The sequence below is a fragment of the Lissotriton helveticus genome, chromosome 9 (genome assembly GCF_964261635.1).
Source record: "Lissotriton helveticus chromosome 9, aLisHel1.1, whole genome shotgun sequence".
Lineage (NCBI taxonomy): Eukaryota > Metazoa > Chordata > Amphibia > Caudata > Salamandridae > Lissotriton > Lissotriton helveticus.
The window spans coordinates 1,138,319,923-1,138,337,689 of NC_136070.1; the positions used below are offsets into that span (position 1 = coordinate 1,138,319,923).

The 17,767-nt window shown below is 44.3% G+C and overlaps 1 protein-coding gene across 1 annotated transcript in view; it reads left to right on the plus strand.

The window, feature by feature from the left end:
• Window positions 1-17,767, plus strand: part of DNAH12 (dynein axonemal heavy chain 12) — a 1,534,490-nt gene that overhangs the window by 508,840 nt on the left and 1,007,883 nt on the right. The window contains exons 22-23 of the mRNA XM_078661571.1: window positions 15,060-15,342; window positions 16,471-16,590. Of these exons, the coding sequence (XP_078517697.1) occupies window positions 15,060-15,342; window positions 16,471-16,590 (403 nt within the window). The remainder of the gene's footprint in view (window positions 1-15,059; window positions 15,343-16,470; window positions 16,591-17,767) is intronic.

The window sequence follows — 17,767 nt, forward strand, 5'->3', positions numbered from 1 at the left end:
CAGACTGCAAAATGAAAAAGAAAAACTTGTTGAATTATTAGCATTACTCCAAGCATACGATTATTGAGTTGACATTACTAGCGCTCATTCAGAGTGTGACAAACCTGGCAGATTACTAACTTGGTTGGCCAACCCTGATCTTCAGGTGTCCTAAATACTCCAGATGCGTATCGTGTGAGTCTTTAGCCAGGAAGAGATCAATATGGTCTGACACAATCTCCTCCCAGTACCTCCATGACTAGCAGCAGGTACAGAGATACCACCACTAGCAGTGGCTACTTCCCTGGGAGGCGAAATCACTGTTCAGGAGGTGAGAGGGGTGATTAAGGCCCTGGTCCGGGGCAAGCTGCTGGGACCGGATGCCTACTCCTGGAATTTTATGCAACTTATGTTGACACTCTGGTCCCAGTCTTGAATACACTGTATAACGTGCCCAGGATGGCTGGGAGATGTCCACCCTCAATGGTGGGGTTTTTTCCTAGTGCCCTTGCACAAAGAAGGCAAAGATGGAGATCAGGTGACGTTTTATAGACCTCTCTCTATATTAAATGTAGATTTTAAAATACGCAGTAAAATCCTGGTTACCAGACTACTTCCTCATCTAGGTCACATAATGCAGAACTATCAAGAAGGATTTATACCCAAACGAAGTGCAATCACTAACACTCACCAACTTCTGCACATTATCCATACCTCACTAGTGGACTACCCTTAAGCTCTTGCAGCCTCCATAGGCACGGAAAAAGCGGTTGATTCCTTGCACAGGGATTTTATCCAGGCTGCAAAGGCCAACATGGGTTTGGGAATGGTTTTCTCACCTGGACGTGGCTTTAATACTCGCCCCCAACAAACCATGTCAGAACTGGGGACAGCATTTTTGCATCCTACAGGATTAACCGTGGTACGCAGCAGGGTTACCTGTTACTGCTGGTGCCTTTTGCAATGGTATAGAACCATTTACCCTGTGGATATGCACCGGCCAGTACTACAAAGGGCCAGTGATCAATGGTTATCCCCTCTACATATCCCTATATGCAGATGACCTATTATTATATCCTTGAGGGGAACACTTTAATGTAGAGGGCTCCTGGTGCATCCTAAACAATTATGGCTGCTTCTTGGGACTCTTCGTAAACTGGGATAAATTGAACATTTTTCCGTTTTGCATACAGGATGCAACCAGTATTCCACCGGAGGTAGGACATGATCTCCACTGGGAACCATGTACATCTCAATATTTGGGTGTCCTTATATACCACACAGTGGCCGATATTCTTGAGAGTAATCTTTGATTGGCATTGACATCCCTTCAATTCTGCATTAATTTCTGTCTGACCCTACCTTTAGCCCTGGAAGACAGGTTCGCAATGTCGGAGATGGTTTTCCTTCCCCACTTCATAATACTTCCCAGCACTACTTATTCACCTTCCAAAATCCATATTTTGCAATCCCAGATTCATCTGGAATATGGGACTTCAAAGCATGGTGTTGGCCAAACTCCAGCTCCCGACAGATGGTGGAGTTCTGGCAGTCCCAGATCTAGAACTCTATTCTCTTCCCGTGCAACAAAAATGGGCGGCTTATTGGAGGCATTGCAGATGAGAGGGTATACCACCTGGGGTATGCTTGACCCCTAATCGCACCTCTCTGTTGACCATATTTATTAACCCAAATGCTCAACTGCGTAAGGACTATTCTGGACTCTTATTGCATACTTTGCAGTTAGTATGGGCCAGTGCTTTACAATGAACAAGGACAATAACTCCCTAAGTAAAAGATCTCCCCCTGGCAGTATTATTACATCTCCCAAAAGGGAGAAACTGGTCTGGGCTACTAGACTGGGAAAGAAGAGGTATGACTGTACTTGGAAATTGGTACGACTTTACAGATTTCGTCCAGGAATATGTACTTATCACCCACCATTTCCCACAATATGGGGCAGTTTTAGCAAGTATGCAGCGGATGTGGGGAGGATGGACAGGAACCCCCAGGACATGCAGCCCTAAAGACTATCTGCTCCATCACCAACCAATCTCATGCAATCTCCTTTATCTACAAAGCTCAGTCAGAACAGACAGAATGCCCTGACTGAATTGAGAGATCGCTGTTCCCAAGACATGGGGCAAGTACTCATGGACGAGGACTGGCACAAAGTCCTAAGACACACATATTGCACGGCCAACTTCTGACTCGTTCAATTCTATTATGCCCTTATAGCATTTCTGATGGATACATCTGTCTGTGGATTCCTCACTTTATGAATATCCCCTTCGCAGCATTCCCCGGAAATTTTTCCTAGCTCTCCACGCCGACGAGGTCGTCACAGCGCCATGGCTCCGTCCGCGTTCCGCATGACGTCACCGGAGCCATAATAGGACCACATCGGCGTGATTACGTCAGTTCACTTTTTTCTGCGCTGTCGTCGCTAATGTTTTTTTCTGGGACTCTCTATACTTCGACTGGATACTTTGTAATTTCATTTGTATCTCTTTCTCTTTTGACATGTCTGCCCTGAGGAAGTCAGGTTTCAAGCCCTGGAGAGAGTGCGGTGGACATATGTCAATTACTGACCCGCATGAAGATTACCTTTGGTGTTTATCTTCAGACCACGACGTCGAGGGATGCTCTTCGTGTAGGAAGATGAAATCTAAGGCATTGAAGGAGCGAGAAGCCAAGCTTTATAGGGCCAAGGCAAGAAAAGAAAAAAGGGGTCGGAAATGGTTAAAGTCCAAGTCTTCAACGTCGCATGACTCCAAGAGGAAGCATAAGAAGAAGAGGAGACATGCTTCTCGACGCCGTTCCTCAAAGGCTGTGGTGTCGAGGTCGCCTTCTCCTGCTCAACGTCCAGAGAAGGACTTGGTTTCTCCTTCAGTGTCTCCTCAGGTGACTCCGGCTCAATCTCCCTCATATAAGGGGACTCCAGAGCAGGCAACGACGCCGAGATTCTCACCGACTCCAGATGGTGTGTCGAATCTGGCTTACACATAGGTTCCTTCGGCCCAGCTGTTCCACTTGTAGCTCCAGTGGCTCTGACTCCAGAGGTACGTCGTTTGGATCTCGAACCAGCTTCATACCCTCAGTTTCCGACGCCGGGTTTGGATCCCTCTGATTTTTTTAATGCGATGTATGGTGTGTTCACCAGGGCCTCGTACCCCTCTGGAGCACCTTCGGGTCCCATGGGTCCTATGACATATAATTTGGGTGTGCCTCACCAGTATCCTCAGCCCCCCTTTATGCCATTAATGCCAGCTGTCCTGTTCCTTTCCGGCTCCGAGGATGTCGACGCCGTATGGTCAGTCCCCGGCTCCATCTCGTGAAGCTTCTCTGATTCGATTGGCGCCGGCTATGGTAGTGGATCCACCTTCGACGCCGCTCCCGGAGCTGTCGACGCGACGTGTGGCACCGCTGCCGCCACAACCGAACATGCGCTCGAGGAGAGAGGTGCAGAGGTTATTGGAAGAGGAGCAATTCCTGCCTGAAGAGAGGGAGGAAGGAGAGGTGTATGACACAGAAGATGTGTTTGAGGACTTGTGTGAGGCAAGTGGGCTTGACACTTCTCCGAAGTGGGATTTTGCTTCTCAAAAGGCTGCTCCTTCAAAGGATGTTGCTCCTTATCATACGGTTATTAGGAAGGCTGCAGAACTTTTGGATTTCCAGCTTGCTGTGGCGGAGTATAAGCCTAATCTTCTCATGAAAGTGCTTCATTCTCCGTCTTCGGTGGTTGAACCACTTTTGCCATTTAATGATGTACTGACTGAGCCAATCCTCGATGTGTGGCGCAACCCTCTTTCGGCTCCTGCGGTTTCGAGGTCAGTCTCAAGAAGGTATAGACCTGCTCCTGGAGATCGGATTTTCCTTTCTTCTCACCCCTACCCTGATAGTCTGGTGGTACAGGCTTCTGTTTGAAGCAATCTACAGGGGCATTTTCGCAGGCTCTGGCAGACAGGGATTCCAAGAAGTTGGAGCAGTCTGCGAAAAAGGTCTTTTCATCAGCCAGTATGGCACTGAAGTCTACCAACGCCACTTGTCTCTTGGGCAGGTATATTCATGTTCTAATGGATTCTGCTAAACAGCTGCTTCCTAAGTTGTCTGAGGAGGACAGGGGGAATCAGAGTGAAGTGTTGGTGGATTCTCAAGCTGCGGCTCACCAGGTTACCCAATCTGGCTTGGATACGGCGGATTCTGTTGCCAGAGTAATGGGTTCATCCATTGCGACAAGGAGACACACATGGTTAAGATCTTCTGGGTTCTCTCCTGACGTGCAGGCTGCTCTTATTGATTTGCCATTTGATGGGTCCAAGCTTTTTGGTGAACAGGCGGATACTGCCCTGCAAAGATTTAAGGACAGTAAGGCAACGGCAAGGTCTTTGGGTCTGCAGACTCAGACAAGAGGCTATGGATATAAACAATACCGTGGCTTTGGGAAGTCTTCCTTTTGTGGGTCCAGGCAGTATCAGCAACAACAACAGCAGCAGAACCCCTTGTATAAGAGCTACAGGGGTAAAGGCAGAGGTCGCCTTCGTGGAACTGGGCATCAACCTTCTTCCTCTTCCTCCTCTACGTCCCCAACCCCGCCTGGTAAGGCAGCCCTAGATCCGCCATCCTGGATCATGTAGGTCCCATTTTCTACAAGATTGGAAATTAATCACTTTGGACCTTTGGGTTTTAGGTCTGGTAGAAAATGGGTACGCCCTTCCCTTCAGGGAATTCCCTCCTCCTTACCCTCCTTGCCAGGGGTTTTGTACGGAGGATCATTTACTTCTTCAGAAGGAGGTTCTTACCCTGTTACAAAAAGGTGCGATAGAGGTGGTTCCAGAGCAGGAAAGGAGTCAGGGTTGCTACTCCTGGTATTTCCTGATTCCCAAGAAGGATGGCAGGTTACGTCCTATCCTGGACCTCGGAATCTTGAATCTATTTCCCAAGCAGGAGAAATTCAAGATGCTCACTCTAGCGCAGGTTCTTCATGCGCTGCAACAAGTGGACTGGATGGTGTCCATCGACTTGCAGGATGCGCATTTCCACATCCCAATCGCACAGGAAGTATCTCCGTTTTACGGTTGGGTCGCAACACTACCAGTTTGCCATCCTTCTGTTTGGTCTTTCTACCGCACTTCGAGTTTTCACCAAGGTGATGGCAGTGGTGGCTGCCCATCTCAGGAGGTTGGGGATTCCAGTTTTCCCCTACCTGGACAACTGGCTGTTGAAGGCAGAGTCTCCAGAGATGGTGAGTCATCCTCTGCAGGTTACAACCCAGCTGTTGTACAAATTTGTTTTTTCGATAAATGTACCCAAGTCTCACCTGGTGCCCTTTCAGCACAACCTGTTCATAGGGGCAGTACTGGATACCACTGTATGTCGAGCATTCCCTCCTCCGCAAAGGATTCTCGACATTCAGGAAATGATTCCCTTGTTTTACAATGGAGCGGTTGTTCCGGTTCTGAAGGTCCTTCGCCTGCTCGGTATATTCGCTTCATGCATCCTGTTGGTCAACCATGCATGCTGGCACATGAGGGCGCTCCAGTGGTGTCTCCGCCGGCAGTGGTATCAATACAACAGAGATCTCAGGGAGTCAGTCAGGATCTCTAGAGAAGCAGCAGCGGATCTGTCTTGGTGGAGTGTGGAGGGCGACCTGTCTCAAGGAAAGCTCTTTCTTCTTCCTCCATCGGTGGCCACAGTGATAACAGATGCCTCTACCCTAAGGTGGGGTGCTCATATGGAGGATCTGGAGATCAAGGGTCTTTCGACTCCAGAGGAAAGGTTGTTTCACATCAACCTTGTGAAATTGCGGGCGATACGTTTGGCGCTCAAGGCCTTTCTCCCTTCCATCGCCAGTCAGTTTCAAGTCCTGATTGACAACACTGCCGCAATGTGGTATGTCAACAAGCAGGGAGGAGTAGGGTCGTACCGTCTCTGCAGAGAGGCGTTACGCCTCTGGTCCTGGGCTCAGGACCGTCGGATTTGCTTGATGGCAAATCATCTGGTTGGGGTGCTGAATGTGCATGCGGACAGGCTTCATCCAGTGGTAGAAACTGGAAATTGGGAGTCTGAAGAGATTCGGGGCGCTCATGTAAAATTTACACACAATTTGTTATGCACCCACAATATCCTGACATTCACTACGTATCGCTGTGGAGAAGTGTGGCTCAGGGGTTAGAGGCAGCAGACCCGGAAGCTGAGATCGGTCCTGGACCAGGGTTCAATTCCCCGCCTCGGCGGGGTCTTGGGCTAAAAATTCCACGGACTCGATAATTCTCACCCCGGTGCCTCCTCGACTCACGGGTTCACACTCTGCGACTCTGGGCAATAGCTTGCTTAATCTCCACAACGGCCCCTCGTGGCGGGATGCCTGACTTTCACCTTGTGGATACCCTGCTATCTCACAGGGGAATACCAGGAAGGGTTCCCTAAGCAAGCGCCGGGAAACCCACTGCGGGTAGCTGTGCGCTATATAAGCTCAACTACATTTACATTTACATTTACATTCAGAAAAGGAGAGTGTATACCCAATCCCTCCTATTAGATCAATCAAAAGATCGAATACAAATTTTAACAGTTTTCCGAAGCACAAGCCAAATGACATAAAAAATGACAGTACAGAAGAATATACAGATTGATCTCCAAGTTATTATGCTTGTCTTGTCACTTTGATCAAAGTCTTCCACTCCCTTATGCCAACGCGTTTCGTCGTCATTGGGTGAATACCCACGACTTCCTCAGGGCTGGAAGTAATACATAGAATCACTCATTTGTATTTATATTTATTAATAACATCAATCACCAAGACCAGACAAAGCACCCTCTATGTGCGTAAGGGGAGTACTCATACCGGTGCAATATTACCAGATTGTACTATGTACATAGTTTTCCAACATTTTATATACATCAAGTTTTTATATCAACTCAGTTATGTTGATTAAGCTTAAGAGCCTTATGATACACCAGGTGAGTGAGTGATTTTGCATATCGATTCATCAGTGCACTATTACTGCTAATAAACATCCCGTGAACATTATCTAAAATAGGAATCATACTGAGAAACAGCACTATTACTTTATGTATCCTGTAAACTCCAGATTACTGTGGATGATAAGTCAATAGCAACAATATTTTAGGAATGGAAACCACGGAGGCACGAGATCTATTTATTAGTCTTAATAATTCATATTATAACAACCATAAGCAAGAGACAGTGTCTTACCTGTCCCTCGCAGTTGCAGGAAGTAGGTTGTCTTTCAGGGTAAAAGTCCCTTTCCTACTTTAAAAACTTTTTTCAGTATCTGATTTTTCACCCTACAAAAAACCCATGTATTAGTTAACTAGTAGTTCACTCCACTATCTAGTATAGGCACTACACAGCTTATATCTACTTACAAATAGATCCGCCCATTAAATCCAACAGTCCACTTAATATATTTCTCCAAGTGGTCTCCCAAGGTTCAATTATTCATCTTGTACCTAAAACAAGTATACGCACAATTGCTATCTTATATTAACATCCACCTGGTACAACCACCAAACGTTAGCTCTCCTCAATCAAAAAGCTTTAGCTTGACTTACATTGACCTTGCTCCGATTCAATCCATATATTACAGAAATGACGAAAAATTCGGAACCAATCCTTCCGCCTTGATCCTCAGGTCCCTGCAGTACAGGCAACCTGTAATGCATATAAAGGGGTCTTACTCGTCTAAAAATTACTCTATTCAACTAGGGATCATGTTCAAGTCCCCATGCTAGACGAGCCCCACATACCTGTGACTTTCCTCGCTCGGCGTCTTATGAAATCCAAAGATGCAGCGGTCTTGTGTGTGTGAGAGAGGATAAGTGTAAAATCATGGAGATAGAGAAGGTGACTACTCCGTCTCCTGAGGCAGCGCCATCTTGGAATGGTTAGCGACTATCTCAAATGTTGTGCAGAGTGCTGAAGAATACAAGGTACTGCCTTATTAATAATGCATAGCGCCAAGCAAAATAGCCTACGTGTGAAAACTATTACACTACATCAAATTCTCGTAGTGTGGATACTTATTACTGATATTCCATATCTACAGCCATCCAACATATGTGTAACCTGACAGGTTAGTCACTTGACAACCCTATTGATAAATTGGATATCAAACATGTATGTCACAATTCAAACTCCCTATTACGTTAGCGTATGCCATCATAACATTATTACAAATTCAAGGTAACAGACCAAAAATAATGTATTTTCAATATGTCTCGTGCTCCATAAATCAACCAAGTATTCAGATCTCAATTCAGTATTGATTGGCTGAATAGCACCATACGTCAGAGCTCCCTCAATCACCTAGAAAGTATTGCAATTCCTGATCATAATTTAACCCCTCCTCTACTGCTCGCAAGCGCATAATCCATAGGGCCTCATGCCTCCGCAATTTCAGCTCCCTGTCACCCCCTCGGGGATCCTGCTTTATATGTTCTATGCCATAAAATGTAAATGTTTTTATGGGTCCTTGGTCCTTACAGGTATGCACATGTTCAGCAATAGGATATCTGCAGTCATTATGTTTAATTGCTTGCATATGTTACCCAACTCTGTCTTTTAATGCCCTAATTGTGCTTTCCACATACTTTCTAGAGCATTTACATTCAATAACATATATCACGTATTTTGTTCCACAATTGATATTTGTCAATATAGTAAACATTTTACGTTGTTGTCTTTGAATGTCTTAATCTTATGTTCTGCAAACCTACACATCCCACAATTCCCACATTTAAAAAAACCTTTAGATATCTCGGAAAACCAAGATGGTGTCATTGGCAATGTGGGGTAACTTGGACTATGTAAAGTCCCTAAGGTTCTCCCCCTCCTAAATGCAATCTGTGGTTTATCTGTTAAGAACTCCTTCAGAGTTCTATCAGCCTGCAAGACATGCCAATGCTTAGTAAGACTTTTACGTAGTGTCGTACTCATCCCTGTGTATTCTGTAATTAATCTGACCTGCCCAGTTTCCTCTTTGTTTTTGTGTTTAGGTTTTAGTGTTGTGCTTCTCTTGATTTTCATGACTCTATCTTTAGCTGACACAATAACTCTATGATCATAACCTCTTAGAATAAAGCGTTTCTCCATGTCCACAATACATGCACGAAAATGTTCATCATCGCTACAATTGCATCTTGCTCTCAGCATCTCCCCATATGGGATAGCTCTGATCTGATGTTTAGGATGTGCGTTTCGTGCATGTAGCAAGGAATTGCATGCTGTAGGTTTGCAAAACATATTAATTAGTATCTGACCATCTTTAATATATAACTCCACATCCAAGAACACTACTTTCTCAGTACTTGCATACGTGGTAAACTTAATTTTCATATCGTTGTGATTTAGATATTCTATGAAATCATTAAGTAACTGTGTGGGTCCCGTCCATATCATCAGACAATCATCAATAAAACGTCCCCAATAGAGGATATGTTCATTCCATTTTTTCGCAGCTGTTCCCCAAATCATGAATTCCTCTACCCAAGCCATGAAAATATTAGCATAGGCAGGAGAGAATTTAGAACCCATTGCGACGCCCTTGGATTGTCTGAACCAATTGTCTTTATAAAGAAAGAAGTTTTTGTCAGAATCAGTTCAGTCATAGCCAATATCATCTGGGTATGTTCCCATTGATTGGCGGGTCGTTTTGATAAAAAGTGCAATAGCGCTTTCAGCCCCAATTCGTTACGAATACTGGTGTATAGAGACACCGCATCTAGGGTCACCAAGGTCATTCCTGGATCCCATGTGATGTCTCCTAGGATGTTTAGAATATGTGTTGTATCTTTAATGTATGATGGTAAATTTACCACTATAGGTTGTAGAAAAAGGTCCACAAAGTGTGATAGACGTTCTGTCGGTCCCCCAGTGCTGGCAATTATGGGCCTCCCCGGTGGTAAAGGGAGTCCCTGGTGGATTTTAAGTAAAGTGTACAGGCTTGGAAACCTCAGGCGGGTCACTTTAAGGTACAGAAGTTCGTCATCGTCCAGTAATCCCTTCTCCAGTGATTCTATATATTACTTCTAGCCCTGAGGAAGACGTGGGTATACACCCAATGACGACGAAACGCGTTGGCATAAGGGAGTGGAAGACTTTGATCAAGTGAAATGAAATAAAGAGACAAGACAAGCAAAATAACTTGGAGATCAATCTGTATATTCTTCTGTACTGTCATTTTATATGTAATTTGGCTTGTGCTTCGGAAAACTGTTAAAAGTCATCCAGAGGTAGTTCGTCACATCTTTCAGACTTGGGAAACTCCTCGGGTGGACCTGTTTGCCACTCTCGAGAACATGCACTGACCATCAGTCTGCAGTCTCCAGCTTCCGAGGCAGGGAGCGTTGGGGGAAGCGTTTCAGTTGAGTTGTATTGATTGCCCCGGATTGGCCAAGAAGGTTGTGGTACATGGACCTTCTTCACCTCTCGTCTCACCCTCCGCTCCGTCTCCCTCTCAGGGCAGACCTCCTCTCTCAGATGGAGGGGCAGGTTCTACACCCCCACCCCCAGAGCCTGCAGCTTCATGCCTGGAGATTGAACGGGGAAACCTGAATTCTTTTTCTCTCCTGCCTGACGTGGTGGATGTTATTTTATCGGCCAGGCGACACTCCACCAAGTCTATCTACTCCTACAGGTGGTCAAGATTTGTTAGATGGTGTGGAGGGAAATCTATTGATCCTTTGAAAGCACATCTTTTTGATGTTCTTTGTTTTTCACTTCCTTTGGCTCAGCAGTGTTGTGCTGTGGCCACTGTTAAAGGAAATTTGTCGTCTTTGTTTGCATTTCTTTGTTTGCCCGATCAGCCGTCTCTTTATAAGTCTCCAATAGTCTTAAGGTTCATTAAGGGGCTGACAAACATGTATCCTCCCACTCCTTTTATTATGCCCCAGTGGGATTTAAATCTAGTGTTAACTTTTTTACTGGGTTCCTCCTTTGAGCCTATGCACAGTTGTCCTTTGAGACTGTTGCCATTTAAAACATTCTTTCTTGTGGCTATCACTTCGGCTGGGAGGGTGAGTGAGCTTCAGGCTTTGGGTTCAAAGCCTCCGTTTCTGACCATACATGCTGAAATGATGGTTTTCAGGACCAGGGCTGCTTTTCTGCATGAGGTGGTAACTCCATTCCATCTAGGACAGTCCATTACCCTTCCTACTTTCTATCCTCCACCTCACCCTTCCAAAGAGGAGGAGAGGCTTCATTGCCTGGATCCAAAAGGGCAATTCATTTCTATTTGGACAGAACAAAGGGCTTCCGTCAGGATGATCAGCTCTTTGTGGGCTATGCTGGACGTATGAAGGGTAAGGCGGTGCACAAGCGCACTTTATCCAGGTGGATTATCTTGTGCATCAAGATCTGCTTCTCCCTGGCTGGTAAGGAGCCTCCTGAAGGTATTAAGGCTCATTCTACTAGGGCTAAGTCATCTACCTCTGTCTTGTCCAGAGGTGTTCCTGTGTTGGACATTTGTAAAGCTGCAACTTGGTCCTCCCTCCACACTTTCGCTAAGCATTACTGCTTGGATTCTGAGGTGAGGAGGGATGGCCATTTTCGCACTCTGTTTTGCGAGACTTTTTGGTATAGAAGGGTGGACGACCTCCTCCGGGAGTTGGACTTCTGTGGGATTCTATTCATAAGGTGAGGAATCCACAGGTAGATGTATCCATCAGAAGAACAAGTTACTTACCTTCGGTAACGCTTTTTCTGGTGGATACAGTATCTGCCTGTGGATTCCTCACTGACCCACCCTCCTCCCCGTTGTTCACCCTTTATACCTTAAGAGATGAGGTATTGGTTATTTTGATGTTTTTGTGTAGTCAAAACTTTATTACCTCTATTTGTCTACTGTGGACTTATTTGAAATATGAGCTTTCTTATTTCAATTTACACTGATTGTATTTGTGTGAATTCTGTGTACTGTGTATGCATTGTTTCTATGGTCGGTCCGCCCGTTGTGCCTCAGTGACATAGAAAAATGGGTGGAACTGCAGTCATCACGCCAAAGTGGTCCTATTATGGCTCCGGTCATGCGGAGCCGCGTGCGGAGCCATGGCGTTGTGACGGCCTCGTCGGCGTGGAGAGCTAGGATATTCATACGGTGAGGAATCCACAGGCAGATACTGTATCCACCAGAAAAAGCGTTACTGAAGGTAAGTAACTTCTCATCTCACACCTAAATGCATTAATCTCATGTTCCCAGGAACGCAGGCAGCATTCCCCCGTTGGCAAGAAACTAGGGTAGGCTTCTTTCTAATTGTATGGGGATGTGTGTCCCCTATCACTTACTGGGAAACAGCGGTGAGTTTCATTAACTCTGGATGCAACATATTAGATTTCTGGTGACCTGCCTATTGTACCTGTTTCCCGAATCTACAGCCAAAATGACTACCTCAAAATTTGCTGATCTAGCCCTGATCCTTGCATGACGTCAGACACCTTTGTTTGGGAAATATCTCAGAGGACTCACACTTAGGGGTGGGGTAAGGAATTGTTCAAATGCTTTTGGGAGTGCCCATCTTAAAGCTGAGGCGTGGAAAGCGCTGTGGAGTCCTGACCACACAAAAGTATGGAACATGATTTCAGCATTGTTCCCGTATAAATGACAGAGGATGGTTAATTCCGGTCTAGGACAACTTTTCCTCTGAAGAGGACTAGCCAGATGCACTCGGGGCAGTGCAGAGTACGGCATGAGATACCCGACCCAGAGGGATCTCCCACTTTCATTAACTGGATTCGTCCAACACCTCACCACCCTGCTTCACCTTCATTGGATGCTCTGAGTCTATTATCCCCTCTTCTTGGCATCACCCCCCCTGTTAAGTTGTCCATTTCCCCTTATCCCTGAAGCACCCTGATGGCAATTACTTTTTACCCCACACACTGCTTCATCTCCTATTCTTATGTTTGAACTCCTACATGCTATGATAGATTGCCTATATTCGAATAGGTTTGCATACTGTGGCTGTTGCGGTGCTGTAACATTGGTACCTTTGTCTGAGCCTTATGTACTGGTTCATGATTCAGCCTGCTTACACCTGTATTGTCATGATGTTAATAAAAAAGTCCAGATCAGACGCCGACACCATCAGCTCTTCCTGCTGCCACTCAGCAGTAACAGGTGTTCCAGCTTTTTCAAGCAAACCGTTGGGATAGACATGAAAAAAGTGTGAGTGCCATTCCAGTCCTTGCAAACAGTATTCAATATAAATGTGCCTGTTCCTCCTGCGAGTGAGCTGGGATACCTGAAACCTCAAGCACAATACCAAGCCAATTACAACCACACATTCTCCAACCAGCCTCTCCAAGTCAGATCTTCAACAAGAACAGCTTCAAATGAATAAGTTGGTGCATACCATTCTTCACCAGACCAGTCCAATTAGATGACAGATAACCCCAGCAGCCTCAGCAACAGAATAGAGGTTTCCCACGCAGCAGTCAGCCTTACTATAACAGCAGAGGAGTCGCTTCTGGTGGTGTGCACAATCCACATGGTCTAATCAATAGATACAGGGGACCAGCCAATGGCTTTCGAGGTAGATATGATTATCGTCCTACATTTTTAAACACTCCAAACAGTGGTTATACCCAGTCCCAATTTAACACTCCTTGTCACTACTCCAACAACATCAGTGGTATGGGTATTACCTAGCGGTGGGTGGAACTTGTGGAGTGAAAATTCCTTGGAGTTAAATAAAAATGCTGCCAGATTCTTCTGAGTTCCACTATCGACAGAGTTTGATATGTCGCACTGATTTTTAGCGACTGGAGATTGTCCCTCTCTGTAAAATCACATGAATGGCACCACGTGACACGCCGAAAGGCGCTGCTTCTTTCTGCTGCTCAACTAGATTTTCTTCTTGAGCTGCAGCTTTCTCAACGTGAGTGACCGGCCATGACCGCCCTCATTCAGAAATCTTTCCTGGGAGGGACTAGCGCTCAATTTTCTCACTTGCCAACTTAACAGTGGAGAGCTGCATGACAGAAAAAACTATGCCACATGGCAGAGTTTTCCGGAACTCGGAGCTCCCAGTGGAATGCGGAGTGGGCAAAACTCAGTGAACTCCACTAGAGGAGCGAAGTTTACCGCACACTCCTAATATTAATCACATTTTAAACAAGGTTCTGGACAAGGTAGATCTTGAGGAGTGCCGCAAGGTAATACTCAAGTGATGCATACCCATTTATGGTCACTAGGAGACTCTAACCTGCTCCAAAAGGCCAAGGATTGAAAAGAACACTTCTTACTTACGAATATGAACTAGGCCTTCATTCAAGAACACATTGTGCCCAGAACTTTTCTGATGAAGTTCTTCCCTTTTAGTTGGCTCTCAAATCAACTGATATTGCTTTTTTATTTTTAAGGAGACCAGTAATTTCCACCTAAAAGCTCAGCAGAAAACAGTTGTCAGAATTGTGAAATTAATTGCCTTTGTACTAACTTAAGATGCAGTCCTGAAAACTGAAATTCTTTTAATTTATAATATATGACTTATTAAAACCATCTCAGTGCTGCCACCACTGCCATCCTGCCTGGGAGTAGAAATACATTTTTGCATTTGAGATTTACTAGCATTTTGAAGGGTGTATCTTTTCTTTGCTGCCTTTTAAATCTCCCTGTATCTCAAAATGTGTATATTGAAGTTGTCTCCTGAGATTCAATAGAGATGTGTTGTGTTACTCGCATAAAGAAAAATAAATGTTTGGCCTGCTCTGTACTAATAGTGTGATAATAGGGCGTGTATGGCATGGTGTGTGTATCATAGCGGTATCCAACCATGGGCCAACTTGAATGCAAGATCTGAAGGTGTTTGGATTTTCCTGTGGCAAGGTAAGGCAAGTAGCATAGTGCATTGCATGCTATAAAATGAACTGTACAGAATTTCTAATTATGCGAAACATACAGAGGAAAATCACTACAGGTTTTGAGAGAACAGTGATTGTATAAGTGTTGTAGAAAGGAATGTAACTCTTACGTATTACAGCTGTTCGGAAATGTTTTGTACCATAGGTTTCATTTTAAATGTGAGCCATAATTTGAATTATGTTTTGTATTTTCCAGTTTTTTCTTTTTGTCTAATGATGAAATGTTGGAGATCCTGTCTGAGACTAAAGATCCTACGAGAGTACAGCCTCATCTGAAGAAGTGTTTTGAGGGCATTGCGAAACTAGACTTCCTTCCCAATCTGGACATACAGGCAATGTACAGCTCTGAAGCGGAGCGGGTGGAACTCATCCAGATCATTTCAACTTCTGAAGCTCGAGGAGCTGTGGAGAAGTGGCTCATTCAAGTGGAAGACACCATGCTTAAAAGTATTCGGGATGTCATTGCCCGCGCAAGAATAGTTAGTTCATCTTCATTCAGTTTAGTTACATTATTCTTTTCCCGTGCATTACAATCTTTTTAAAAGAAAATTGAAAATGTATTTTTATGGCTGTATAATCTGAATGTGGTTGAGTCTTGTTGTAGTCTCTTTCATGTGCTGCGTGTACTTCAAAACCAAGGTGAATTGCAGAAAACGACGCAATATAAATTCACTTTCTCAGTGTTACCAGATACAGTTTCCTTCGTCCCAATCCATTCATTGTGCCACCCTCTTTTTTCGTCCCCTTTTTTTAACATCAATCTTAGACAAATATTGTTCTGCATTTCACTATCTTATCAAGAAGCCTATTGTTCATTCCCTCTGAGCTAATACCCTTTTCTGAAGGCAATATTAACCTCGTCACTAGTCAATGAAGATGTGTCAGGCATTATTGGACTCTGAATTGGAACTAACTAAGAAAAGACTTCTATGCCCCAAACCCAAACGTTCTCTTTTCTTCCGTGATAACACAAGTGTTTCCAGCCACAAGATCATCAAACGCATAATGGCAGATATTTGGACTCTGTTGATTTCTTCCTCAAATAAATCTATTTGCCCATTTTAGCCTTGGGTTTGAGGGTGCTATGCCAGCTACAAAATTATATTTTGAGTGATCCTGTGGTCTTAATATATACCAAGAGTGCTTAACAACTCTGAAATAATAACAGCATTTGTTTTACTCGATAGAACTTTTTTCCTGTGACATGTACACACCATACCTTGTATGCTCGTTGCGCCTTCTTTTTGTCTGCTTTTGCTGTCCAGTAAATAATTGATATGGGGACACGGTTTGAATTGTGTGCTTGACCATTTTGTCAAATAGTGCCCACATATGCTGGACAGTAGCAGCAAAAGACTTTTTGTTTGTGTTAGACTAGTGAAAAGATTTAGAAAGTGTTATTTTCGGTTTTCCAAACTTGTGCAACGGACAGTGAATCTGTGTGTGTCTGGCTGTAGAGAACAGCCTATCTGCCTGTAACATGAATGCCATTAACATATTTTAAGGTTGTGAGAAGCACTGATATGTGTCACAAGATAAAAACAATGTTACAAATATTACTTTCCACCAAAATCTGTGTAACCTGTCATTTTTGTCTGTTGATGTAGGCATATCTTGAAAGACAAAGAAAAGACTGGGTGAGAGAATGGCCTGGCCAAGTTGTACTGTGTGTCTCTCAGATGTACTGGACTAGTGAGGTCTATGAATCTATTCGCAGTGGACCAGAGGTAATCCAACTAAAAACAATGTGTGTCCTAGCCTCTTCAACTGTTTATTAATATCTTTAAATGTGGGCATTACATTGAGTTAAAGCATATGTTTCAAAACCACAAAATTGTCTTTTTTTGCTATAGGCAATGGTCTTGATGGGTAGATAAAAACATCCTCCTGTCCTTTCATCCCAGCTATATTGAGTACCACTAGAAAATGACTGAACACCACATTCCTTCCTGAAAGTCTAAAATCTGTTTTGCTCCACCTTTTCTTAACAAGCCATTACTCAGTCCTGCTGGTTAAAGCCAATATAGATAGAACCTTCTCAATTTTGTTCCTGACTTATGTTTCAGAAGGTTTTTTTATGCCACCCATAAGAACACTTATACCCGTATGTAACCGTGGGCAATGAACTCCGCTCCGCTAGCGGCGGTTGCGGAGATTTGCTAACTACGCATTACATTGAAAACACGGAATTCATGCAAAAACTCCGACTCCACCACATAACGGAGTTAGCTACTGCACCCTCAACTGTTTGATAAAACAACTTTACCTTTATAGGCTAAAAAAGCATATATCCAATTCACAAAAGTGAGCTTTGAAAAATGTCAGGCAATGAGAGAGGTGATAATTTTTGGGTACCCCCTAACCTGGGGGGGAGGACCAAGCAGATGCCTTGAACACAAAGAGCATATCATGCGCTATTCGGTGGTGGTCCCATCCTCCTAGGACCACCCTAAGCAAAGTTATGGGCAAAAATAGAATGCTAACCAAAGGCCCAGCAATGCATTATGGGGCGAGATTCTAGAGTGCAGTGAATATTATAGTATTAGGTCTCAGCTGAGCTGGGAGAGCCCTGCCACCTGAGGAATGTTTTGATATTGGATACTATAATATTCACTGCTCTCTAGAATCTCGTCCCATAATGCTTTGCAGGGCCTTTGATTGGGATTGTATTTTTGCCCATAACTGTGCTTGGGGTGGTCCTAGGAGGATGGGACCACCACTGAATGTGCTCTTTGTGTTCAAGGCATCTGCTTGGTTCTCTCCCTAGGTTAGGCAGGACCCCAAAATCATCACCTCTCTCACTTCTTGCTATATTTTCATTTTCACTTTTGTGAGATGACTATAATCATTTTAGCATGTAAAGATAGAGTTACTAGTTGTTTTACCAATGGTATGTGAGGTTTG